Raw genomic sequence first — 27,600 nt, forward strand, 5'->3', positions numbered from 1 at the left:
TCTTTCGTTTTTAACTTCTAAAAGAAGTTAGATATTGAAAAAAAGCAATCAAACAAAAGAAGGGAATTAAAAGTGCACTAGTTCTTCTTTGTACTGCATCTAGAGGCTCAAAGCTATTAGCAGTGGCATAACTGCATTACAAGATTAAAACTATTTTCCTAAGTTCTTGGCTCTGTCTACTTGGAACTCGAAAGGTAACAAATAAGTTATGTTCTTAATATCTATTTATTTTAAGCTCATTACATTTTTCGATAGAAATTCTAGCCTCCTTCAATTTAATTTAGCTGATTTTACTCCAGATTTGCATCTGCTAGATACAGCTGCAATGATAGAGATGCAAGTAGTAAGACTGCTTTACATCAGAATTTTTTTCACTTGGAGATCTCATGTTGGTTTTTTTTGGCTAGAGGCCAGTCAGTTTTAATGCTAGCTTTTAGTGAAATCTAGGAATATTTTATTCCTAGATATCCTATCAATTAGGATTTTTTTCCTCTCAAAAGAAGAGACATCCTAACCATCTGTATATATTAATAAAAACAAGCAGAAAATTCCTTCTCTGGATCAGACCATTTTCTGATGTATAACCACCCACTGTGGTTAGGCCCAGTCTGTTTTGCTCATTTATTATTAATTCAAATCTTACACTTTTGTTTTGGTGCTTGTTTTGCTTCTGGTGCAAATTACCATCATTCAGTTTCACTAATCACCACCTTCACTTAGTTAATTTTGCCAGACTTGTGTGTGCAATGTCCCTGACCCACTCTTGGTTCTTCCTGCTCAAGCTTCTCCCTTGCTGCATTTCAGTTCGGGAACAGATCATTCATCAATCACTAACAGTTTCTAAGAACTACACATTTATTGTTCTGCTTTGCTTCAGTCTTCTAGAACAGAACAACTTTTGATTTATCTTGAACTCCACAGTCACTCTTCATTTATGTAGGTCCCTGAGCAGACTAACCTGTGGGAGATTCCCATTCCTCTTAGCATTTGTGCATTTCATTTCAAGATTTCAGGTTTCTCCATGCACTCTAAAGGTAACCTTTGCTAATCTTAGATCATGCTGTCTGCTGTGGTCCTAAAAAATTAGCCTGGTTTAAAAGCATTAACCCAGTCTTCCCTTCCCCCGTGAATTATCTCACTATCTCACCTTGAACTTGGCAGAATTAATTTGCATTTCCCTGGCAAAGTGTCTAGCTATTGTGAGCCAAGTAACAAATGCCTGAAAAACAACATCAACATGGTACAGAGTCTTCTCTTTGGCAGTATTAACACAATATCTAATTATTATTTTCACATCACCACCTAATTTGTTACAGTGTTAGGTGCTGTGTCATGGTGCTCCAAAGTAAACCTATTTAGCAGAGAAAGGACAGAAAGGCAAAAACACCAAAGGAAATGTGGAATCACATCCTCTTCATTAATTATTTTATTTTACCCTTCACAGAGGTTTTTAAAGGTGCCATCTGGCCTACTTAAAGCTTCACCATATATAGAGATCACTCCCTGAGGGCCAGCCTTGCTTATGCAAGCAGTTGCATTGCCCTGTATCTTGCCCAAAGGGGTTACTGAGACTACATCTTTCATCTAAGCCTGCATTCAGCAGACTGAATATAATTTCATTTTGTAGACTATGTAGTGTACAAAGCTGGCATGAAACAACAAAGATACATGTATACACACTTTAAAGGAATTGTGCAGCGATGAGATAATCCTTTAGTTTTGTATAATTAACTATTAACAGTACTGAAACACCATACTCTAAAAATCTGTTAAATATGGGGGTTGGACTAGATCATCACTGGAGGCTCCTTCCAGCACTACTCTGTGATTCTTTACCAAGCCGCTTTAAGACTGGATACCCTCTTGCAATACAACATTAAAAACCCACGGAAAATAACAGTCAGAACATAGGGAGAGCAGCTACCTGTCAAAGGTGCCCTTCCAAATGCCTCCTTGCACAGAGCTTTCTCTCTATGTGGATTTTTCCCCCACTTTTGCAGAACACAGAAGTCACACAAAGAATCTCAAGCAGCAAGGGCTGCAGCAGCACCGCTTATAAAAATACATACACACACACACAGACACACATATATATACAAATAATAATTATGTACACAATAATATATTATACAGATTATCACTGAGAGAGACCAGCCTAAGCAGATGTTTGGGAGAGTCAGCAGCCCTGGCAGTTTACCTGAGTGTGCCTTTCTTTGGGCAGAGGCTAGAAGGAGCCAAGATAACAACTGTTAGCACCCGTAGTTGTAACAGCAATAAGGTTTATTAAGGTATTTTTGTACTTACGTCTGATGTACAGGTCAGGAAAGCTGCATCCTTGGAGTCCTTTTCAAGACATTTTAAGCCATTCGCTGCAGCCCTACAGTCACATTTAGCCAGGCCCAGCACTGATAATGATCGGATATTCATCTGTCAAATCATACAAGAGGGAAAGAAAAAGTATATGCGATCACCTTGAATCAGTCCTGGTTTAGTAGCAAAAAGGAAAAAAACGAACTTGTGCTTTGTAGTTAACATTCAACAGAAAAGGCCTACTAACAGGGGCCTCCTAGCAGCCCCAAAAATCGCCTTTTTCCCACACACTTATGAGGAGCGGCTGAGGGACTTGGGGTAGTTTGGCCTCGAGGAGGGGGAAACCTCATCGCTCTCTCCAGCTAGAGTCCGGCCTCTCCTACCTTGCCTGTATTGAGGACCTAAGAAAATAGCCCCAAAATGCGATAGGGGAGATTGGGATTAGATAGCAGAAAAAACGTTTTTTTTTTCACTGGTCTGGTGGTCAGACACTGGAACGGACTGCTGAGGGAGGTGGTGGAGTCACTAACCCTGGAGACGCCTGGATTTGGCGCTGGGTGATATAGTTTAGTGGTTTAGGAGTTTAGACGTTTCGAGGTTAGAATTATAGTGATAATGCCAGGCTGACGGTTAGCCGCAAAGAACTCAAAAATCTCTTCCACCCCCCACAACTCCACAATCACCGAGCCGCCATTTTGAGCTCCCACCTCGCCACCCCGCAGATGACGTCACGATCTTATTCCCGCCCCCAGCGCGGCGGAGTACCCGGATGTGAGAGCCCCCGCCCCCTCCGCCCCGCGCCAGCAGCGCTCGCGCCCCCTCTCTCCCTGTTCCCCTCCCTCCTTCGCTCGCTCTGTGCGCGGATCAGCGGAGCCTTTGCCGCAGTGACGGGAGCGGGAGCGAGATCGGGAGCGGACTGGGAGTGGCAACGGCGGCAGCGACGCCGGACAACGTACAGCGAGGCCGGGGTCGGCGGATTCATCTGCGGGAGAGACGCCTGACGCCCACCCACCGCCATGGTGAGGACCCTCCCTCGCTTCCCTCTCTAGCTCTTCCCACCTCCCCACTCCCGCCCCGCTGGAATATTCCAGATCGGGCCGGGTCCCCCACCCCCGCGGCCCCAACCACCGCTCCGCCTCGGCGCTGCCCTGCCCCTGACCCGGCTCCTCCCGTCCCCGGGTCGTCCACGTCCTCCCCCGGGCGAGCGCTTCTTCGGGCTTCGTTACCGTCTCTCCCCGGCGGCAGGCGCATCCTTCGCTCTCCTCCGCCGCCCACGGAACCCCGCTGGTTCTCCGCCTCCTCCCTCCACCGCCTTGGCAGCGCTTGTCGGGCTCGGCCCTTCGCTTCCCCAGCACCCTCTCACCTCACCCCACCCGGCCCTCTCCGCGGTCCGGGGATTCGCCTCGTCCGGGCTGGATCTCGTCTGTTCCACAGAGGCACCATCATCCCCCGGAGCCGTTTCCAGACAAAATTCCGGCAATTTCGGCAGCACTGCCGTGCGGGGGTTGTTTCGCAGCTCCGCGGGGTTCTCCCCCCGCCCCCGGTGCAGCAGCAGTAGCGCTGTGCTGTTCGTGTGCGGACCGGAAAGCTGTAATGCACGTAGCCCAGTGGACTGGATAATGTGCTCTGTAGCTGGGCTGGGGCAGAAAGCTGACTCTGCGCGTACCATGGGTGCTCGGGGTTTGAGGTGGCGGGAGTGCGATGTGTCCAGGTGTGTGTGTGTGCGCGAAGTCCTTCTGTTTTTTCAGTCATGACGGATTTAAATTTCCCTTTTTCTGCCGTAAAGTTAATCTGGAGTCCAGTATGGAGTCGTGTAGTATTTTACGTCGACGCTAGGGGTGTCTCATGCTTTTCACCGCTGCCAAGAAATCAACGCCCTTTTTATTTAATAAACATTTATTTTAGTCTAAATTATCCAGTACCCTAGTTGCAGGAAGACCTGAAGACCTGGCAATACAGAAGGTTTTACAGTTGGAGAAATACAAGTAGTTTAATTTTATTTTTTTTTTCAGCTCTTTCAGACCTAGGCCAGCTGGTTAACACATTGCACGTTAGATCTCACAGGGCCTGGAAATCAAATGGATTTCCTTTTGTTTTAAAGCATTGCAGTTTTTCCTTTAAAAAATAAAGTTGTGATGGAAACCATGCGCAGGCTGGTTTTGTGTGTACACTTTAATAGATCTGCATTTGGAGAAGTGCTTTGAAATGTAGAAAGTCTTGGTTTTGGTTGGGAGCACATCAAGACTGAGAGGGAAAAAGTAGTTCATATTTTGAGAACAAGGTATTAATGAATTTGAGGTAAAAAAAAAATACTGTCACTTATGCTGTGATTGCAATACTGTTAATTACTTTGAATGCATAGATCATCGTGAACAGTGATTATTTTCAACACAAAACAGTTGTGCTCATCCTGCCAGTGGTTGGGTCTTCTGTGAAAATCTTGTTCTCAAAGACCTGCCAGATGAGATAGACTAACATACATAGAAGGAAAGAAATACTATTGAACTACGATGCCCATGTATGTGTCAGTGACCTTTAAGATAATACATGAACCTTAATACATGAACTTAACTTTCATGTATTATTACCTCTTGATTATTTTTTCCTCCATTCTGTTGTAATGATAGCTTTCCTATAATCTTGTGATCGTTGTTTCATTGCTTCCTGAATAGTATTTGTGTATGATGCATTGCAATGTGGAAATGCATATACTCAGGAAAAACAGTGTGCTGAATGTGCCAGTAAAGATGCTTGTTTTCTCAAATAAGTGGAACACCACCGTTGTTGTATCGCTGCACTGGTTCTGGTAACACCTGATCTTAGGTGCCTTCTAGTCTGAAAACCAATATAAAATTATACATTAACAAAAAAGCACCCCCAGCATTTTATATAAGTTGCTATTTTTTTTTGTTAACATTAATTAGGGATGTTTTTGTTGAAAGTGTTCAGTTTTAATGGAGTACATCTTGTTCCAAGCCTTATGATATTGGAGAAGTTATTTTTTCACATTTTAGAACAACGTTTCTTTTATGTTCTTACAGGATGAGAAAGCTGACAGTTCTGGGGAGAAAAGAGCTGAATGTATTGTTGTGTTTTGGGGACTAAAGATGTGAATGTGTTGTTGTGTTTGTAGTAGGTAGCTTAAGATAAAATCATCTCGTGAGTCAAAGAATGTTTTTCTGGATGTTTAGGTATAGCCGGTTCTAAAATAATCTGTCAGAGCATACCATGACAAGTTCATTACATAATGCTAGAAGTAATGTTGATAAGCTATTTTTGTCTGAGTTGACTTAGCAAGTTTTTCCTATGAGTAGTGTTTTCTAGGAAAAGGTAAACAGCACAGATAACGGTATTAAATTATCTTAGTTTTAAATAGGTAAATTCTGTCTTCTTGGGATGATCTGTGTTCTGGTTCATATCCAGATCTTGTACTTTAGAGATGTAGCATAGAAGCCCCAGAATTCTGCAGGAATCACCCAAAACATATTACATGGTGCATCCATCTTAACTATTCTCTGACTCAGTTGTTTTGACTCACTTGACTTGAATACTAGTGCTTCTGGTGCATTTGCTTCAGCCAGACTGATCTAACTCTGGTTCTAAATTACTGGAGTAAAGAACCTCCTAAACAGTTTTGTTCTTCTTTTTCAACTAAACAACAATCTAACAAAACCCCCAAAAACCCAAAAGACCATCTTAAATAATTCTTTACTATTTAGCAGGGAGGGTGTTAAATGCTTTGGGTATTAGCTGAACAAAAAAGGAAGATAGAGCCTGTTGGTGGCAAAGGAAAAACACTTTTAAAAAAGTACGTACAGTAATTTCACGATTATAAGCCGCACCATTTTGACTAAAATTTTGCTTCCCAAACAGGAAGTGCTACTTACATTCAGGAGCGGCTTATATATGAACAAATTTTGGAAATTTCCCAACCCAGAAGTCTGAGCCAGCAGCAGCCCCGAGTCAAGGCGGAGCCTGCCCAGCCCCGAGTGGCAGGGCAGTGGCGGTGCAGCAGCAGCAGCACTGCCCGGGCCTGGGGGGCGCGACTGCGGCACCAGCCAGGCGCACCCCTCTCCCTTCTCCCAGCAGCACTGGCCGGGCACGCCCCTTTCACTCCTCCCAGCGGCACCAGCCAGGCAAGCCCCTCTACCACTTCCCGGCGGCACTGGCCGGGCAAGCTCCTCTCGCTCTTCCTGGCGGCACCGGCCGGGCATGCCCCTCTCGCTCTTCCTGGCGGCACCGGCCGGGCACGCCCCTCTCCCTCCTCCCGGCAGCACTGGCCGGGCACGCCCCTCTCCCTCCTCCCAGCGGCTCCAGCCAGGCACACCCCTCTCCCTCCTCCCAACGGCACCGGCCGGGCATGCCCCTCTCCCGCTTCCCGGCAACACTGGCGGGCACACCACTCCCCTGCCTCCCAGCGGCAGTGGTGAGCGGAGCCGGGGCCACTCCCTGGCAGCCGCCCTGAGCAGGGCTGAGCCAGTAAACCCCGTGATCACGCGATTCCGTTACTAATTGGCAACTTTGTGAAAGTTGTGCGCAGATCTTCGCTGCAAACGAAAGTGCGGCTTACAATCCAGTGCGGCTTATATATGGAGGAAAAACAAAACGTTGCTGACACCCCAGAAATGCGGCTTATATTCGGTGCGGCTTGTAATCATGAAATTACTGAAATTTTTTTTTTTTTACCATTCCTGTGGTAGAAGTAGAATTCTGTTTTTGTATGGTTAAACTATTAATTCAACAGTAGGGAGGAATGAAAATTGAATAGTTGAAGGGAAAATAGTTTGTGGTGGGCATACCTCAGGAGCTCCAGTATATTCATCACCTAATGCATCTGGCTTAGCAGGTGAAAGGAAAATTTGAAGGGAGTGAGATTAATAACACCTAAATTGTGGGGTTTATTCATATCTTAAAGTAGATGGGACTGTCTTCTTTTGATCAGTGCCAGAAAAAGAGAATTCAGTAATTCTGGTGTTTCTGAGGAAACAAGATGAGGCAGAAATGCACATTTTTATGCCAGACCATATATCTTTGTCTGCTTCTACCTCCTCACAGAATGGGTCAGGTTGGAAGGTACTACAGCGGATCACCTGGTTCAACCTCCCTGCTGGAGAAGGGTCATCCTGGAGCACATTGCATGGGATTGTGTCCAGATGGTACTGGAATATCTCGAGTTAGGGAGACTCCACACCCTCTGTTCATACTGTGCGGTGACTGCACAGTAAAGAAATTCTTCCTCATGCTAAGGTGAAACTTCCTATGCATCAGTTTCTGCCCGTTGTCTCTTGTCCTATTGCTTGACACTACCATGCAGAGCTGGTCCATCCTTTTGGAACCCTCCCTTCAGATACTGATACACATTGATTAGGTCCTGGCTCCCTCAACCTTTCCTTATAAGAGAGATGCTCCAGTCCCTTAATCTGGGTGCTGAATTGGTGCTTACCTGGCAGTATTACAGAAGAAATAGATTTTTTTAATTTTAATTGTAGGTGTGCTTAATAGAGTTTTTCTACTGTAATTCATAAATTATTCTTGCATAAGGTTTTTCGTCATTACTTTGATTTTTTTCTTCTGGTTTGAAGACTAGTTTTGTTTTCCCTCCCCATTTTTGCCACTTGTATTTAGCTGTGTTTTACTAAAGAAAATATTTTAAATCTGAATGATAGTTGAGCATAAAATTCTATAGGTTGGACTCGGTGATCTTGGAGGTCTTTTTCAACCTAACTGATTCCATGATTCTAGAGACTTCAATTCAACTGTATGAAATGAAGGTCAAAAATTGTTTTAATGGAAAAACATTTTTTGTAATTTGAGCTAATATATTACTACTTGAAAGCAATTTGCTCTCCCTCCTCTTCCCTGCCAAGTCTATTCTTCCTTCTCTGTGTAATATCATTTGTCAAGTTGTAATTGAGAGAAAATTTACACTGCACTGTTCTTTTGTTCGTTGGTAGCCACTTCATATAGTGACACATTTCCCAGTTTTCCATCCTTATTTTCTTCTAGACTGTATGTTTTTCTGTTTTCCTGAACTTGTTTATTCCTTTATGTTCCTTATAGAAGGAACATGGAGGTAAAGGGGACTGGCTGTTCCCGTACTTCCTATGTGGTATTTCTTTGCCGAGAATGAGCAGAAACAGAGAACGTGCTACTGTGTGATGTCCTTGTCATGATCCAACTTTTCTGCTGCTGGAGGAGTGAGCCCTGTGAGAATGGGGGAGTAAAAATTGAAGTGGTGGGGAAGAAATGATGACAGGTGTATGTCGGCACAAAAAGAGGAGTAAAAAGTGCTTGTGCTTAAAGGTTACGCAGCGGGAACCTCTGAGCACGATACCATTAGAAAATAAGCATCTTGTTTGACTTGCAGGCCTATGTTAATTAAAATATAGAAAAATTGGAACTCCTGGAACAGTTAGAATTTTGTTGGCTGACATGATTATATAAATTACTTAAATATGTTCTTTCTTTCCCAAAGACTCTGCTCTTGTGAAGCTGGTAAATATTGCCCTTGTTCTGCAAATAGAACAGGTTGAGGTCATGGCAGAGTAATAAACTTATCCAAGGTCCTTGTTATTGTTTAGAAGTTAGCATTAGTATGTGATATTGAAAATGTCTGTTTGTGGCTTTTACAATAAATACATCTAAATCATATTTACTGTTAAAAATTTAGGAGTCTTGAGACTTGGAGTTAAAATGCAGCCACTAGAAAATGTGCTGTGCATTGTCCATTTGGCTTAGGGCATGTGATGGTGTTCAGTGGTCACTGGCTGCCTTCTTTCAACATCTTTGTAACAGCATGTTAGCCACTTAAAGTGACTACTTTTAGAGATTAGAGCTGGAGATGGGCCTTTAATATCCTGCAAAAGCTACTCTGTTTTTTGATTGTCAGTGGCCTAAAGTAATGTTGACACCACCAGTGTCAGAAAAGTCAGTTACAGAGACTACCTTTATGTGCTGAATGAAGTGGGAAAGTCTTGCACATGCACCAGCATCTTTTAATCTGTAATAGATAAATCTTTTGGTATACCAGTTGAAGTGTTCTGGGAGAGCCCAGGACTAGAAACAATGTATTCTACTTGGTGTATGATGTAGCTAGATATTTTTGGTCACTGGATGAAATACTGTATTTAGTAATACTGAGATGAGTTTAACCAGGGCTAAGCTTAAACTATGTCTTTTCTTTCTAATCAGGTCTTACATTTATAATTTGAGTGGCAAAAGTCTGTGGAGAGTTGGGATGTTTTTAAGTTTCTGGTGTGTCTTAAGAATAAAATCCCTGTCTTTCAAGTGAAGTAATTTCTGGAGTGTTGTTTCTACTTAATTTTGACATTTTGTGTAACTTGAAAATTTTAATTTGGCAGCTGTACTTCATTAGGCTTTTTCCATATAGACTGTGTTTTTTATGTTTCTACAAGCACTTTAACTGCTTCAGCAAAACTGTGTTGATGGTACAAAACAGGCTGGAGACTATATCTGACTCGCTTGTAACTTGACAGTCATTTGGCCCTGCTATCGATACTCCCTTTCACAATTAAGGAGGAAATCTAGTGATATAAATAATCCTTAACTGCATTAAAGAAGTCTTGGAAACCCATTAAATATGTTGAATTAAAGGCAGCATTTCTTATGAACTACCAATAAAAATCTTGGCTTCCAAGCCAGGTCGTGTCAGTTAGTGAATATTTACAAAGTCTGTGTTGATGAACATTTTTAAGCAAACTTAAGGCAAAGAGCTAAAGCTTCAGTCAGCTTAAAGTTAAAATAGTTTATAACATTACCTAAGTTAGGTAAGGTAGGAATTAAAAAATGTAGTAAGACATTTATGGAAGCAATTCAGTCAGAGTTTGGGAGGAGCAGGAGAGGAAAGAATGGGACAACAGATAGGAAGCCCAGAAATGAAGCCCAGAGTTGATATGCTTCTGGGAAGAAACCAAGCTACAGGATTCAGCTGTGATTCTCACAAGAATTACAATCCTAGGATACTCTTTAAAAGCTGTAGATCTTTTTCTTCCTCCAATATATTTGTGACAAATAGGGGGATTTTTTTATACCTTATTTTCATCACCTGGAAACTACAGGATTCTTTCTACCTCTTCTCTCTTCTTACCCTGTATCTCCTTTGTGTGCATGTATCAGATGTTTAGGGGTTTTTTTTAGTAAGTGGTAAAAGACAAAACCAAATATTGTTTCACTGCTGACTCTGCAGGTTCTGAATAGCATCACTGAAGTTGAAAACAGTCACTTGAGTTCCCTCTGCTGAATGACACTATGACTAGCAGAGAGGACTTTAAAAGGAGTTGTTTGGTTTGTTGTTGGATTTATTTTTCAATAGACTCCATGGCTATGCTTCAGGCCTGAGCTTGTGAAGGAGCGCTCAGGTACTTTGTAGGCATGATGACTTAATAGTTTTTCAGATGTTTTTAAGATGTTCCCTTAGGAAGTTTAATTTGGTATTGAGCCACTGCTAACAGGCTTAGCACTGTGGTATCTGAGCAGTCATGGATCAGTTTTGTTGATAATGCTGAAGTGACGCTTCACAGATTTTTTTAGATTAAAGCGTGATTGCATGTAGATCTGCTAACGAGTCCTATGATAAATAGGAGAACTTCTAAGCAGTGATAATGAAAGTGTCAGATGAGTAAACAGACTTGATTTTTATATTTGACTCGAGTAGACTATCTTGGCACTCAACTTCTCAGAGGTATCAAGTGAAATACCTGTTTGCTATAGTGATTCTTATAAAAGTAGTGTTAGTTTTTGTGAAATACTTTATTCAAAACGCTGTTTATTTTATTAATAAGACTAAAACCTTTGCAGTAGGTACCACTGGTGTTAGGGGTTTTTTTTGTTTTGTTTTCAGAGAATTCATTGAAAAATCAGATAAATGTAGTTTGTAAATGTAAAATATGAATGGTTAGTAAGTTTGAATCTTGTGTACTCTTGAATGCTATAGTGCAGCTCTGGTGTTGGTGCGGCTGCGTTTTGCTATAGGTCAATTCTGAAAAATTCTCTTTTTGAGAGGTCTTAAAAATGGGATGGTGAGTTAAAAGGTGGCTAAATGCCCTTTTGTGGTGAGAAAATAAGTAATGTGAGTAAAAGGGTGTAAATGAAGCAGAATGAGAAGATGTAGGCATTTTATGCCTACATTTTATGTAGGCATTTTTATGTATTGATGTAGTAATAGTGTACTGCTCTACAACAGGGCGCGGAACAACTAAAGATTCCAGAAAAAATTGTTTTAGAGAAAGGATGGGTTTTACTAGTAGTTTTATCTACTTTCCATGAGGTATTGTGTAGATTCTATGCAGTGCCATAAAATGTTGTGTCAAGTCAATCCTTGTTACCCAGTGTTTCACAAAGAGTTGTTAAAACTCTTAGTTTGAAATTGCTTTGATTTGCAGTTCATATTACAGACTGGTATGCAAACGTATATGCAATATATACTGCCTCAATGCTTGCAAACTGTAAATTTTTGAAAGTATGGCACATGAAGAGATAAGATGGTGAATAGCAGAAAGATGCTAGCCTGTGGTTCTATGGGTGGGTTATGATTACATGCACTATTGTGCCAGTCTTTGTACGGTGCCTTGGACTGGATTCTTGATTGTGATCAACTGGAAATCATCACTGGAACTCCCTGGGATTCAGGGATGCATCAATAGAGGTACATCTTCTAGACTTATTTTGGAACCTGTAAATCCTATGAATAGCAGTAATTTTTCTAATGCCACATTGTGTGTACTCTTATGCTTGCTTTTACATACATTTACAACTTTATGTACATTTACTACTTAAGAAAATTTATGGCTCTTCAGGACAGCTGTTTCTGATTTTATTGTCAGCTACAGCAATTCATAAGCTTTGATTTCTGTCAAGATTAAGCAATCTTTAGCAAGTGCTGTGGATCTTTTATTTAGAGATATTAGAACTATTCTGGTAATTAGATTTTTGGATAATTCTTTAAACATTTGATGTAAATATTTATAAGCAACTGAAATAGGTTTGGACTTCTAATTTAATCCTTTGAGTACCCTATTATTAGCTTGTAGCAAAAGTGACAAATGTCTCTATTTGATACTCAATATTTGCATTCCCATATGTAAGAAATAAGCCAGTTGCTGCTGTGAGGAACTTAACCTGAAATATTCTTCCAAATAGAAGCTGTTTATTTCTAAAAAGAAAGCAGTCCATAGCAGGGACAACCTTAATTGAAAGCATTTGTGTTGTTGGTTTGTTGGGGGTTTTTTGTTTGTGTTTTTTGTGCTTAATTATATTTAGTTTTGCTTTCATTTTGCTTTAGTTTTATTGGGAAATCTGTGATAACTGAAAGACTTCGGAAATTTTTAATGCATCTTCAGAAAACCAGTTTCTAATTTGTGGAAAATTCTTGAGTGCTGGAAATTAAGTGTTCGCTTTAATATGGAAGCTGGTAATGCCAAGAAGACCTGTTTAATGTTTTATAAATTTCTTGATAATTACAATGAATTTGATCCCTCTGTTTTGGATCATAGTGCTGGTAGGTCCTGTTTTCAAACCCTATGATTCATTTTTATTCTTTGTGAATCCTTGAATAGCATAAACTAAACCAGAACTTGTTAAAATATCTCCATTTATTAGCTGACAGCTGCAAGTTCTGATTAAGTTATTTTCCTTAAGTAAAAAAGAAAAAGACAAAGTAAGTTTAGTGTTAACTGGTTACGAATATGAACTCTCTATTTCAGATTCTGTTTCTATGCAACAATTCCCCTTCAGCACAGCCTGCTTCTTCCTTTGATTAGCACATCTTGCCCAGTTCTGCATCTTTGCCTTCTTGATTGTTTTTGTTCGTGTCAGTTTGTGAAATCAAATCCCCTTTTGAACTATCTTTTCTGGTTTGAGATATGTGTCATTTTCACAACAACTCTTCACAGTGTTCAGCCTCTTTTATGATGGATCCTGAATGACATTTTGCCAACGTTGTGATCTTTTTTTAAATTGTACTGTTTCATCTTTCTCTGTTCTTGTTGGGCAGCCATAAGACATTTATCTCCCTTCAAACTCATTTCCCTTTTTGATTTCCTAAGTGGTATTGAACTGTTTATAGGTTTCTTACGTGGGAAGAAAGGCTGGTGACAGCATCTGCTTATGCAACCTGTTTCTGTGCAGTGCTGTACGCTGAGCTATGTGACTTTCCTGACTCTGTTCTAACCCATTGTGGTAGAGCCTTTGTGAATTACTGATACTTTCTTAATTGGTATTTACACTTCTCTGTTCAAGGACGTTTTTAAAAACTGGTACTGAACTGTTGTATGCAGTAGACCTGCATTGTCTTTTTTTGCTCCAGACCTTTTCAGATTAACTGTTCCTAAAGCCTTACCCTTTGCAATTAACACATGACTGAATACACTGTTTTAATTAAAAAAATTAGGAAAATTAATTGGTAGAAAAAGATTTGCAGGTCATGTTGTTCTTGACTGTTTCTAACCTACTTCTGTGAATAGGGAATTACGTTGAACTGCAGTAGTCTTTTACATTAAGTAGCATAATACTGTTATATGATGCAGTGTAATCTGGTAATATATCTTTGCTGGTTTTTTTGCCCTCTATAAATACCACTTGCAGTGAATCTGCTGTCTAAACTCCCCTAAAAAAAGTAGCCACCTAAACTTATTTTCTAACTGATTATGGTTTTTTTTTCTTTCCTAGCTCAAGTTTGTTAACAGTTTGTGGCAAGGGACCTTTGCTAGCTACATGAGGAAGAAATACACTGATTATATAACATTAATGAATATATGTAACTAGTTACATGATTATATATTAACACATATAGTAATTTGTATGTTCATCCCCTGTCAGAGGTTAACATGTTACATTTAATTTCTAGCTTAAATTCTTATCTTTCGTATTTGTCTCAGCCTAACTGGCATAAGGATCTGTAGCCATTTCTTGGAGGAGATTGGCGGAGATTTTTTTTCTTTGCTTGACGTTCTGTGACTGCTGTAGTTCCTTTTCTGCTTTTTGGAAAAGCCCTCTGCAAACAGAAGTATTTTTACACCTTTCTAATACTCATGGCATTACTGTGGTAATAGGAAAATGATCTAATGGTTATTTGGTTTTTTCCTGCCTGTGGAGTTCAGGCTTTTGGAGATAAGTGTCTTCTTGGTACAAGTCAATTCAGAAAGTTCAGAAGACTGAGCCATCCTTATATTTACTCATTTCTTTTATTTAGAGTGTCACAACTCATATTTTTAAGATGTCATTTTTGATTCTACAGATACAGATAGCCTTTGGGTTTTTGAAGATTATTCAAAAAGAATTTTAAATTTGCAAGCGTGGTAACAGGGTTACATGGTCCTATACCTTAAGTGACTGTGGTTTCCGCAATCTATTAAACGTGATTGAAAAACAATGAAGAGAAAAGAAAGCCTGTATTTCACACTACTCATCATTCCAGTGGCAAGAGTGCTTGACTAGGAAGTATTACAGAGAACATAATTCTTTGACTGTTAATTTTGGAGGGATATTGAAATACCAATTAACTTGGCAGAGTTTTTACAGGGATAAGTCTATAGAGCTGTTTGATGAAGCATCCTAGTTTTGGGGTTTTTTCTGTTTTATAGGTGCTTGAAATGCTGAGAATTAAATTGGCCTAATTAAAAACAGCCTCGTGAGAATATAGATAGTACAGTAATTTCACGAATACAAGCCGCACCAATTTGACCAAAATTTTGGTGGAAACCCGGAAGTGCGGCTAATATTCCGGGGCGGCTAATCTATTAACAAAATTCTAAAAGCTGCCAACACGGAAGTGAGAGCCCGCGGCAGCCCCAAGCCAAGCTGGAGCCCGGCCGGCCCCGGCTGAGGTGGGAAAGCCTGGCAGAGGCGGGGCCAGCAGTGGGGGGGCGGGCGGCTGAGCCTGAGCCAGCAGGGCGGGGCAGGGAGGGCGGCAGAGCCTGAGCCAGCATGGCGGGGGAGCCCGGGAGAACTGGGGCTAGCAGTGCAGGGGAGCATGGCAGAAGCAGAAAGGCCGGCGGGTGGGGCTGCCTGGCAGCGGGGGAAGCCCAGCAGAATCGGGGCCAGCAGCGTGGGGGAGCCCGGCGGTGCGGGGGCCTGCAGTGCCGGCCAGGGCGAGGAAACGCGGTGGCGGTGCAGACGGGAGGGGGCGGCCGGCGAGCCCGGCGGCGGGGCTAGGGAACGCGGCGCGCCGCGGCCGGCGAGCCCGCCGGCGGGGCTAGGGAACGCGCCGCGGCCGGCGAGCCCGCCGGCGGGGCTAGGGAACGCGCCGCGGCCGGCGAGCCCGCCGGCGGGGCTAGGGAACGCGGCGCGCCGCGGCCGGCGAGCCCGCCGGCGGGGCTAGGGAACGCGGCGCGCCGCGGCCGGCGAGCCCGCCGGCGGGGCTAGGGAACGCGGCGCGGCCGGCGAGCCCGCCGGCGGGGCTAGGGAACGCGCCGCGGCCGGCGAGCCCGCCGGCGGGGCTAGGGAAGGCGCCGCGGCCGGCGAGCCCGCCGGCGGGGCTAGGGAACGCGGCGCGCCGCGGCCGGCGAGCCCGCCGGCGGGGCTAGGGAACGCGGCGCGCCGCGGCCGGCGAGCCCGCCGGCGGGGCTAGGGAACGCGCTGCGGCCGGCGAGCCCGCCGGCGGGGCTAGGGAACGCGGCAGCGGGGCGGTGCTGACGGGAGAGGGGGACCAGCGAGCCCGGCGGCGGCGGCAGTACCACCCGGCCAGCCCCGCCGAACCGTGGCGCTGAGCTGGGCCACCCGGCCCCATCGGCAACCATGAGCGGGCCGAGCCTGCCTGGCCCCGCCCCGAGCCAGTAAAGCCCGCTATGCCGCGATCCTGTTACTAATTGGCCAATTTGTGAAAGCTGCGCACGAACGAAAGTGCGGCTAATATTCGGGGTGCGGCTTATCTATTGACAAAGACAGCAACATTGTCGAGGCACCGGGGGTGCGGCTTATAATCCGTGCGGCTTGTATTCGTGAAACTACTGTAAATTATATTTCAATATGACTTTAGGTCAAGTTAATATCTACTTGTAAAGTAATTGTTCTATTCCTATTTATACGTAGGTCGGCCAGTGATGAAGTTGTTATTACTTTGTGTTGGAATGGAAGCTTGGAACATTGTCTTGTTTTCTGGGAAAAATTTGTTTTGTCTTAAAATTGTTGTCGAGAGAAGCTGAAACAGCTTTAATTACCTACTAGGTATTTTACCTGCAAAAAATGAATGTTTTGAATCTCTTGGGTAGTTCTGTCTTTCTTCATTTGTCAGAGTATGATATGCTAAATAATTTTAATTTTTGCTGAAAAATGTGGGACTCTGTAGTTCCTCCAGGTCCTTTGTGATGCTTGCATATTTTGGTGTAATGTTTGTAATGAAGCTTTGTTCCTTTGTTCTCTGTATTACTTTACTCTTCCAAATCTGAAGTTGTTCTTTCACATGAACATGACACAATTTACTGTTTGCAGTTGCTTGCATTTTCTGTGTTCATATTCACCAACAAAGGGGGGAAAAATCCCTCCTACTAATGAAGTGATCATAAGTGGAGATCATAAGTGTCTGATACCCAGTTTGTATCTATCACTGTCCCAAAAAACAAGATTTGTGTGATATACTTTGTTTTTTTGTTTCTCTTTAATATCTTGTTAAATGTAAATTAATGTAATTTCTTCATTAAGATGTTGACTCTTAACTCTGAAAATCCCAGGATACCTCAGTCACTTTATAAAGTCTTCAGTCGCATTTTATGCTTTCTCCCATACTGTTTAGATAAGCTTTTGCTCTATATGCTTCCAAAGCTGCTTTCTTTGAAATGCACTCCGATGCTCTTCAGCTCTACTTCTGTTATGCGTAATATTTTTTGGTTTCAGGTTTATGGGGGTTTTTTGTGTAACTTGTCATTGATCTGTCTATCCTCTTGCAATTGTTTGTATTTTCTACCTTGTTTTGTACTTGGATTACAAATGTTCTGGACAGTATGGTCTTGGTTTCATTTTTACTAGCATGGGGTTGGTCTGTGTAACAGCACAGTCATAGGGTGGATTGATTGAGAAACTACTGCAGTTGTCTTTAAAGTTGAAAAGGACAGCTACCATGGTCTCCTCTTTAGCTAAGGGAATGAATTGACTTCAGTTTGTGTTGTAAACCTAGAAAGAAGTTTCTAGGTGTATTAATTTAAGTGGAGCAAATAAATTATTATCTTGTAAATTTTTTGTGACTCCTCCAGAAGCAGTGGAGGAGCAACCTGTTAATCCCAAAGACTTTGCATTGTGACCTCTTAATTGCGTCAGAACTTCAATTTAGTGGTGGCAGAATTTTATTTTTCCCCTGCTTAAGGTTGTGTTGCTTCAGAATCCCTCTGGGAAACTCCTTTCCTTTTAGAGAGTTCATTATTCATTTATGCACCTATAATTACAAGGTTCTGAGAGTTTTTGCGAGTGATGCAAGCTTTAGAAATGTGAATTTTGAAGTGATTGGATAAGCAGAATTGGTTGTTGCTGCTAAAAAGTAGCAGCTAGGAACTGCCAAAAATGAAATTGTGAAATGTATCTTAGCTCATAAAGTTAACGCCTTTGTTCCTGCCACTCTTTTTCTCTCAAGTTTTACTTACACGTTGCAGTGTTTTGCAAGTTTTGACAGTGAGAGGTCTTATTGTTTTCAATGGTTTCTCATATGTATGGGGTTTTTGCTCTTCTCCTTCAAATAACAAGATAATTAGTTAGTTTTCTAGATGTGACACAATCTATTCTCTGCCTTACCTAGTTTTAAAAACTCACTGTCTGTTTCTAGCACAGTTTATTATCTCTGTCTGACATATTGCAAACTCTGTTAGGGAGATCATAACACGGAACAGAAAATGTGAATAGACTCACATATTAGAAATGGAACAATTGAATTAAGTTTATAGTAATCTAGTTACCCGTTATGTTTATATTATGTATACGTCAAACTAGTGTGAGACAATTTGGGGGAATACATACATGCCGAGTAAATGATATTATGAGTGTGCACTCTGACCTCATGGCTTCTTTTGTCCTCCAAATTCAGGAAAAGGACTTTGCAGTAAAACTGCTTTTATCTTTGGCCATTCTCTCTTAACAACAAACTACTCTTTGTTGTTTCTGCTGGGTCTGAATGTCTCATTCTGTCTTGGGTAATTTTTTTTTTTCTGGGAGACACTGCAGGTGAGTAATTAGTGTTTGTGTCTGCATGTACAAATCTATGATTAAACCAATTACTTAATCATACCTTCAAGATCATGCAAGTCTAGATTTTTGCTGGTAGCTGAGCAAATGTAACTGAGTTCAGAGAGGGATGCTATGAGATTGATGTATATGAATATATGTCATATAATCCCTGCTGTAAGTGGACAGACTTAATCGATTGCTTTTCAGTCCTGAACACTTGAAATTCAATACATTAGAATGTAAAACAAGTGTTTTTATTCTGTTTGAATATATGCACTTTTTATTGTTGTTTTCCTTAATAAAACCAAATGGTGTATTAAAGGCTGAATCCTCTTAAAACTTACACTCTTGATTCCTTTAGTTTTTCTGTCTGGTAGAGGCTTTGGCAATGGGAACCATCTCTAATTTCAGGTTTGCTTTGTGCTTCACTGATTTAGGGCTTCCCTGTGATATCCTAGAATAGTTACTTGACTGTGATGGCCTTAAGCCATTAATATCTCACATTGGAGGAGACCCGTGGACAGTGAAGGATTTCAATAAAGCATAGCAGAAGTTACTGGCCAACTGCCAGCCAGGGGACAAGTGGCTTCCCTTAAAATGACTGATAAAACTTGAGCAGAGACAGGACGGGATTAGATGGTGGCTAAGGAGTAAACTGTGGGCTTTTCCTAAGACTTGGACAGTTTTTCTTGCCTCCTCTATTCAGAAAAGGGATGTAGTAGAACCTGACATACATGCAGGAGGGGAGAGTCTTATGAGGAATTATCACTTACTTTGTTTTGAGCAAATGAAGTAAATGTATCTAAAATAGGTTTGATGCCCTTTTTTTTGTTTGTTTTTTAAAATAAGACTACCTTTCTTTTTTTTAATGTAGGAAAGGGAATTATAACACTCAGCATACTTGAAAGAAGCAATGCCAGAATGCTGTAACAGCTTTAACCTGACTTGATCTCTACTGTAATCCCAAATCCACCAATCCACTTTGCCTTGGTTCATTATCTCTGATGTCTGCAATTTAAATATGTTGAAGAATTAGGTATTAATCTTTTTTTGAGTTCCTTCAGTACTGAAGGTCACAGAGTACTTTCTTTAGAGGCAGGATTAAAAGTTTAGACTGCTTTGAGGGTAACATATTTAAAACTGAATCTTCTTTCAAAGGTAAGTTAAAAGAATCTGGGTTTGGTTTTCTGGTTTTGTTTATGATTTTTTTTCCCTGAAATGTACTCTTTTCTCTATATAAAATGCTTACAGCCTTCCTTGATGTTTGCTGTTGATTAGTATTCAGGTGAGGTATTGAGTTAGAATATAAAAACAGCTGTAAGACCTGTCTTTTGTACCTTTATGGTTTCACCTTTAAGATCATACATAAAAACTGAACACTGATACAAGTTCAGTTGTTTATCAGGTTTCTGGTAAATTTTACAAGAAATGTAACTGAAAGTGTGTACAAAAAGTACTATAAAATTTCAAGGGATAATGATTGACAGGTGTAAGGGAGAACATAGTTTATACTGTAGTGTCTAAATGGCAGCTATATCCAAGCATAAAGGTTGAATGGAAGAGTATATTGACTGGCTTACATCACTGGTTTTAAACTGCTGGGTGGAATTGGAACAGAGATGCTAGGGAATTGTGGATGTATAATGCTACATAGTTGTAACCTCTTAAGAATTGTGCCTGCCAGAAAATGGAAAATGCATCTACCTATTTAAAGGAAACCTTAAATTGATTGGACAGCAATGTGTGAACTAAATATAATTCTAAGATTTCTTTTTAATCTCAAATGAAATGTGTATGTTTTTCCAGTTCTTCTAGTTTATTTTTTTCAAAGAGAAAAGATTATTTGACTTCTAAAGCATTTGACACTTCTTTTATTACATTATCTGGGCCATTAAAAATGTGCTTCTTGGTTTTTCAATTTCTCTAGAACCAACGTTGGAATAATACTTGTGTTTGCAAATATATCCCCTTTATGTCTGTATACTTAGGGAACTGTTAATAGCTCAAAGGAAGGTACAAAATAATCAAAGAATTATTAAGGTTGGAAAAGAACTCGGAGATGATGAAGTCCAACCTTTGAGTGGTTTTAATCATGCCCACTAAACTGGAAAAATGGATGTCCACTTGTGTTTTTGAACACTTTCTGGGTTGATGACTCCACCACAGCCCTGCGCAGTTTGTTTCAGTATTTAACAACTCTTTTGGTGAAGAAATTTTTCCAATATGAACCTCCCTGGTCAAGGTTAAGGCAGTTTCCCCTCGTCCTTTTCCTAGTTGCCTGGGAGCAGAGCCTGAACCCCACCTGGCTAGTGCCTCCTTTCAGGGAGCTGTAGTAAGATGAAGTCACTTGTGAACCTCCTTTTTTCTCAGCTAAGCATCCCCAACTCCCTCAGTTGCTCCTCAAGGGGCTTAATGTTTCAAACCTTTTCTGGACTTGTTCCAGCACCTCAGTGTCCTTTTTGAAGTGAGGGGCCCAGAACTGGATATAGGTTTTGAGGTGTAACTAGCACCAAGTACAGGGGAAGGATGATATTCCTGGTCCTCCTGGCCACATTATACCTGATCCAGCCAGGATGCCATTGGCCTTGGCAACCTGGCCGTACACTGGTTCGTGTTCGGCTGTCAGTCAACACCACTGTGTCATTTTCCTCTGGGCCACTTTCCAGCTACAGTAATTTCACGACTATAAGGCGCACCTCCAGGAGTTGGCAAATTTCGCAACTTTCTACATTATATAAGGCGCACTGGACTATAAGGTGCACTTTTTTTTTTGCAGTGAGGATCTGCCCCCAGCTCCCCCCACACAGCTGACGGCCGCGGCCCCGCCTGCCCCTGTTGGCCGCGGCCCCACCTGCACCTGCCAGCTGTGGCACCGCAGCCCTGCCTGCCCCTATTGGCCGCGGCCCCGCTGACCCGGGCACCGCGGCCCCGCCTGCCCCTATTAGCTGTGGCCCTGCTGGCCACGGCACCACGACCCTGCCTACCCGTGCTGGCCGCAGTCCCGCTGGCCGCACCTGCCTGTGCCCACCATGGCCCCACTGGCCCCTCCTGCCCCTATCGGCTGCGGTCCCATGGCCCCGCTGGCCCTGGAGCCGCAGCCCCGCCTGCACCTACCAACTGGGGCTCTGCAGCCCCGCCTGCCCCTATCGGCTGCAACCCTTGGCTTGGGGGCACCCTCGGCTTGGGGGCAGCGCGGGGCGGAGCCGCCCTCGGCTCGGGCTGCCCGTAGCTCAGAGGCGGCACAGGGCTGTCCCCTCCCTCCCTCCCCGCGCGGCTTCTGCTGGCTGGGGGCTACCTGGTCCCACCCATCCTGCACGGCTCCTGCTGGCTGGGGGCTGCCCAGTCCTGCCCCCCCTCATGGCTCGGCTCACGGCTCGCACTTCTGGGTTGGCAAATTTCGCAACTTTGTACATTATATAAGGCGCACTTCTGGGTTCGGACCAAAATTTTAGTCAAAAGGGTGCGCCTTATAGTTGTGAAATTACTGTACTTTCCCCCCAGCCTGTGGTGCTGCCTGGGTTGTGACCCAAGGGCAGGACCTGGCACTTCGCCTTGTTGAACTCATACCATTGGCCTTGACCCATTGATCCAACCGGTCCAGATCCCTCTTGCAGAACCTTCCTATCCTCCAGCAGAACATAACTCCCATAGTGTCATCTGCAAAATGACAAGAGTACCCTCGATCCTCTTGTCCAGATCATTGACAAAGGTATTAAATATGACCTGCCCCAAAACTGAGCCCTGGGGAGCTGGTGACAGGCTTCCAGCTGAATGCAACTCCACTCACCACCACTCTTGGCTTGGTCATCCACGGAGTTTTTTTACCCAGTGAACTCCTGGCCCATCTGAGCTGTGTGCAGACAGTTCCTCCAGGAGAAGGCTATGAGAGACAAATGTCAAAGGCTTTCCTAAAGTGCAGATAAATGATATCCACAGCCTTTCCTTCATCTGCTATGTGGGACACCTTGCCGTAGGAGGAGATGAGGCTGGTCAAGCAGGGCCTGCCTTGCACAAACCCAGGCTGAATGGGATGATAGAGACAGATTGCTCTGCATGCGCTGTCTGATTGCACTCAAGATAATCTAAATACCAACATTTAAGGTCAGTTCATAAATTTCATCGGTTGCTTTTGTAGCTGTATCTTCAGGGGTCCAGGAGAAAATAACTGTAATATATTGCTGCAATATGCATCTTGTTGCTGGCTGACTAAAGAATTAAAGAAACAAGTGGTGGATACTCTTCCATAAAAATACCGTTCATTCTCTTGCGTATAGACCATTGAAAGATTTATTTGGTAAAGAAATACCTAAACTGATTTTTTTCATAACTTGTACCACTCTGTGAATTCAATATATGTTGCTAATTCTCGCTGTTAGGGTTGTGTTCATAATAAGAGTTACTGATTTTAATGGCAAATTTTACTTGGGGAATTGTAACTCTTACAAACCAGTGGAATGCCCAAGTCCTTTACTGTCACACTTGACATCTGTGCTACTTGCCTGGTACCATTATTGCTGCTTCTCTGTTTTCTTGTCTTTTCTTTCCTTATTTATTTACTTTACTTTAATCCTTGACTTTTCTGTATAACCTATAAGGATTTGCTGCTCGTTTGTACCCTCTTTAATTCCTTCTGTTACACGTGTGGATGACTGAATGGTCAGACTAAAGGGTAGCATGATGCCCAGATTTGACAGTCCAGTGCCAGAAAATGTATTGGATTTTTGGATTGCCAAGGTAATGGCTATGAAATGTCGTGGGCTTTGGGCACAACAATAAATGGAATGAACATAAGCAGAGCTGAGGTGGTGAAAATTGTAGTGTAGTCCCAAAGCCTCAATAAATTGTCATTTGAACTGGATTCAACTTGGATGTCTTGGATGTTAAACCACTGTCATACTGTCCTAGCTTCAGGATAGACTGGATTTGTTGATGACATGAAAACATAATGCAAGATTGGCAAGTGTAGTCTAGCTTACTGCTAGGAGATACTTAATTTTTGAACTTACTGGATGTGAGGTGGGTGTCAGCTTAGATGAATTCTTAAGTATTTCTTTAAATCCTTCTTTAGGACATGATTTTAGAAAACAGGCTGAGAAGTTGGGGTCAACAGTGAAACTGTCACTGCTCTTAAGTTGCTTGAACTTCCACAAGCCTTCTTATTCAATATCTTCTAATTTCTTGGCTTCGCTTAATTTTTGCATCACAAAATCTAACTCAACATTAGTACGACTAACGAGGTAGACTTACTTTCTTTGAGTAGAAGTCTTGTGTTGGAGAACTTCTAATTTGAGGAGGAAGGATTTAGGAGAGTTGCATTCTCTCTGCCTGGAATACTTTTAAGCAAAGCATGTACTTAGTAGTTGCTATGTATAAAACAATACAGAAGTCACCAAGTTTTTTAAATGTTCCTTTTTGAATTTTGGCAGTTGGTCTGTACTATTAAGAGTTCTTCAGTTAAGTCTTGTTTTCAGATAAATACGTTTGGAAATTCAATTTTAGGCAGATTTGTTTACTGCCTGCAATAAAAAGCCTAAAGGTGACTTAATTATTCCAAGTCAAAACACAAATGCCAAATTCCCCAGTTGGTCTTATCTATAACATTGCCTTTACAAGTTTCCTTTTGTGGTGTATAAATTGGATCTTCCTGTTAAATAGAAGATAACATTGTCATATTCATCTTGATTCATAGACTCCTCTTGGACTGGCACAACGTTTCTGTGTTGAGTGGTTTGTTCAAGAGTTTTTGAGGTTTTTTCTTCTCATTGAACATAACAAAAAAGACCAAGTAGAAGTATATTCATACTGCTTTCTGAACAGGATGGATTAAAGTCTTTTTCTTGCTACTTTTTTACACTGAAATCTTGTTCTTGCTTTTCTTGTTTTAAACAATATTTTTTGTGGTGTCTACAGAAACTTTTTGTATGTCTTTCACACTGTCTATGTGGCATGTTCTATTCATGCAGAAGTTTTGAGAGCCTTGAAAACATACACCATCATTTTTAGTTTGCCTACTTGCTTGCTGTTTTTTGGTGAGGAATGCCAATGTCTGACAACCAAAGCTCTAGTAATTTGTTAAACAATGATCATTTAAAAAGAAAACCCAACCAAATCAAACTTATTTTCACCAAGCAGTTCTTCATTGTTAAAGCTTTTTGGAGGTGGCAATACATGGAATATGAGCTCAAAGGAGGAGGAGGAATTTTCTGCAACAGGTAATTGTCCTCAGTTATTAATTCTGGTGGTATGGAGAAGAATGAGACAAAGCAGAAGAATTTTGGGTGTTTTTGAAACAGGGATAAGGGTCTTATGTTGGGCTCTTCTTAAATGCAAGCTGCCAGCTGCTTCCATCTTTCTTTTTAATACTCCCATTCTTTTGAGTTGTAGTAGTGGATGATGGAAAACAGCATTTTGTGTAATTAAGAATTGAAGTTGGCTATCTTGATAATGCCTAGTTCTGGTCCCCAGCTGACACGGCTTGGACTGTTTCACTTGCCTGCTGAAATTTCTTGCTTTTGCTAACAGTGTTGATGAGTAGCGTAGAAGGTATGGAAGCAGATGCAAGAAACACGATGTACAGTGTATTGCAATACCCCAAGAGGTGCCTTTGCATCAGAAACACAAAAGCAGGAACATGTAGTGCAGAGGTGGAACAGCCAGTGCTGTGACAAGGCAGTTTGCATATTTAAGGCAATTACAAAGATGAACATCTTACATTGCTTTTGGATGCTGCTGCAGAAAGTGAATCTTGGACATCTACTCCTGTACATGTACTAACCAGATCAGGAGACCACTCTTGCCCCTTGTTGAATTAACTGCCTGGCTGTGGAAACAAATTAGACTCCTTGAAAGATCAGGAATTAATTTTCTGATTAAATGTCCAGGAATTAACTCACAACCCCCACCCCTTTGAAGGACTAAATTTGAGATTAGTACTAAGGTGAAATTGTGACCTGCTGGCATTTAAACACATTTTCTGCTTTTATAAAAGCAGAAAACTAATTGAGGGCCGATGCTGTAATTTAGCGCTCTGAACTATTCACAAAAAGATGCACACCATGCAGAAAAGTAATGCATAATGAGACCTAGAAACATATATTCGACTAATATATGCTGAAGAACTGCTTTGCATTGTGGTATCTGTGTACAAACTGTTTTGTATAAACAACTGTAGCTAAGAATTGAAATTCTGCTACTAATTTTGCTAATTGCTAATTTCCTTTCTTCTTTTCCATCCACAGATCTTCATATCTTTCACTAAGAGGAAACATGTCAAGATAATTGCCTTAACTGTTGTAACTTGGAGCAACACATGCAAAACTGATCTTAAGAAGAAAGAGTGATTATATTTGAAATAACTGCCAGGGGGAAAAAAAATGAAGAAAGACTTTTTTATATATATATATGTATAAATTACAGAAGATGTACAGTAATTTCACGACTATTAGGCGCACCAGATTATAAGGCGTACCTCTGGGAGTCGGCGAATTTTGCAACTTCGTACATGATAGAAGGCACACCGGACTATAAGGCGCACCTTTTTGTTTTTGCAGTGAAGATTTGTGCCGTGCGCAACAAAGTAACGAATTAGTAACAGAATCCCACGATCGTGGCATTTACTTGCAGGTGCTCAATTTGCAAACATTTTTCACAGATTGGTGTAGCCTTTAAATACAGCCCCAAGCGTCATCCCCATGCACGGGCCCCGGCACTCCCGCCTGCCCCCGGCTGGAGAGGCAGGGCTCGAGACGGCCGCAGCTTGCGACCGACGCAGTTCGGGGCTGCTCGGGGCGGCCACGGCTCACACCTCGGGGTTGCTGTGGTTCAGGGCAGCTCAGGGTCGCCACGGCTTGTGGTGACTTGGGGCGGCTTGGGGCTGCCCGCAGTTCGGGGTGGCATGGGACTGCCCGCTCCCTCCCTCCCTGTGCGGCTCCTGCTGGCCGGGGGCTGCCCGCGGCTGCCTGGTACCGCCCACCCCGAGTGGCTCGTGCTGGATATGACCACCCGCTCCCGCCCCCCCTCGTGGCTCGGCACTCCCATGGTGCTGCCCCCACTCGCGACTCGGCTCACGGCTCACACTTCTGGGTTGTCAAATTTCGCAACTTTGTACATTATATAAGGTGCACCCGGACTATAAGGCGCACTTGCGGGTTTGGACCAAAACTTTAGTCAGAAGGGTATGCCTTATAGTCGTGAAATTATTGTAATTACTGAAGTCCTTAAAGAGGTTATTCTTACCTAGCAAAAAAGGCACACTTGCTGAAGGAGAAAAGAATACTTCGTAGAAAATTGAAAACCCTACTTTTGTTCTTAAAGGAACACATTGTGTGTCATATCAACTCCTTTAGTGATGTATTTTGACTTCTCTCTAGGAAACTGATAATTCTGCAGTTTTCAGAATTGGATCAACCCTCTGTTAGTAGATTTTGGACTTTCCCTTTATCTGTAATTATTTCTGTCAACAAGTCATGATTTTGTGCCTGCCTAACTGGGAATGAACTCGTAGGCTTCTAACAGCATTTAAGAAAATCTCAAGACTCTTCTAAAAGGATGAGGGTATTCAAAGTATCTGTAGTATTTCAGCTACTTTTTCTGCTGGTGGAGCTTGAGAAAGAGTGGAGTTCCAGCAGTCTGGTAGTGATACCCAGATACAGCTGAGAAAGGCGTGTTTTACACTGGGTGTAGGTGCCGAGTAAATCTCTTATGGAGTGTTGACTCTGTAAAAGCTGCATTTCTTAAACAAACTGTGGGTCACTGGTTTCTAAATGTACTGGTATAGTGTATATAAGCAGATACTCTCACTTCTTGTGAAGTATGCTAAATATATATCTGGCGGGAAACACTGATACTATAATGAGGTTTTAAATTTGACAATCTTATGCTGTGTCAGAACCTTGTTAATCTACAGGTGCATTTGTATAGTGAACTTTTCTATCAGAGATGAAATTACATCTTTGGAGTTTTACACTGGCTTTGGTCTTCACAGATTATAATTTAAAACTAAAAAATAAAGTCTAAATGCAGAGTTATTTTAATGAATAAGATGTATAATTATAGTTTTTTTATAGATTTTTTTACAGTAGCTCAGATTTTCTGTTAGTGCACTCAATCACAAAAAGTATTTTTCAG

At 42.2% G+C, this 27,600-nt stretch overlaps 2 protein-coding genes across 10 annotated transcripts in view; one reads left to right on the forward strand and one right to left on the reverse strand.

Annotated features, from left to right (window-relative positions):
- The window catches only part of PLEK (pleckstrin), a 99,946-nt gene extending 94,414 nt beyond the window's left edge, over positions 1-5,532 (reverse strand). The window contains exons 1-2 of one of the 9 annotated variants that reach the window (XM_033056104.2): positions 3,674-5,532; positions 2,305-2,427 (exon numbers count right to left, since the gene is read on the reverse strand). In XM_033056104.2, the coding sequence (XP_032911995.2) occupies positions 2,305-2,427; positions 3,674-3,979 (429 nt within the window). In that variant the 5' untranslated portion in view covers positions 3,980-5,532. The other 8 variants (XM_042779130.1, XM_042779133.1, XM_042779135.1 and 5 more) reach the window with 8 other exon arrangements.
- PPP3R1 (protein phosphatase 3 regulatory subunit B, alpha) overlaps positions 3,114-27,600 on the forward strand; it is a 42,659-nt gene continuing 18,172 nt past the window's right edge. The window contains exon 1 of the mRNA XM_033056119.2: positions 3,114-3,329. Within this exon, the coding sequence (XP_032912010.1) occupies positions 3,327-3,329 (3 nt within the window). The 5' untranslated portion in view covers positions 3,114-3,326. The remainder of the gene's footprint in view (positions 3,330-27,600) is intronic.

Source organism: Catharus ustulatus, chromosome 3 (assembly GCF_009819885.2).
Source record: "Catharus ustulatus isolate bCatUst1 chromosome 3, bCatUst1.pri.v2, whole genome shotgun sequence".
NCBI classification, from domain to species: domain Eukaryota; kingdom Metazoa; phylum Chordata; class Aves; order Passeriformes; family Turdidae; genus Catharus; species Catharus ustulatus.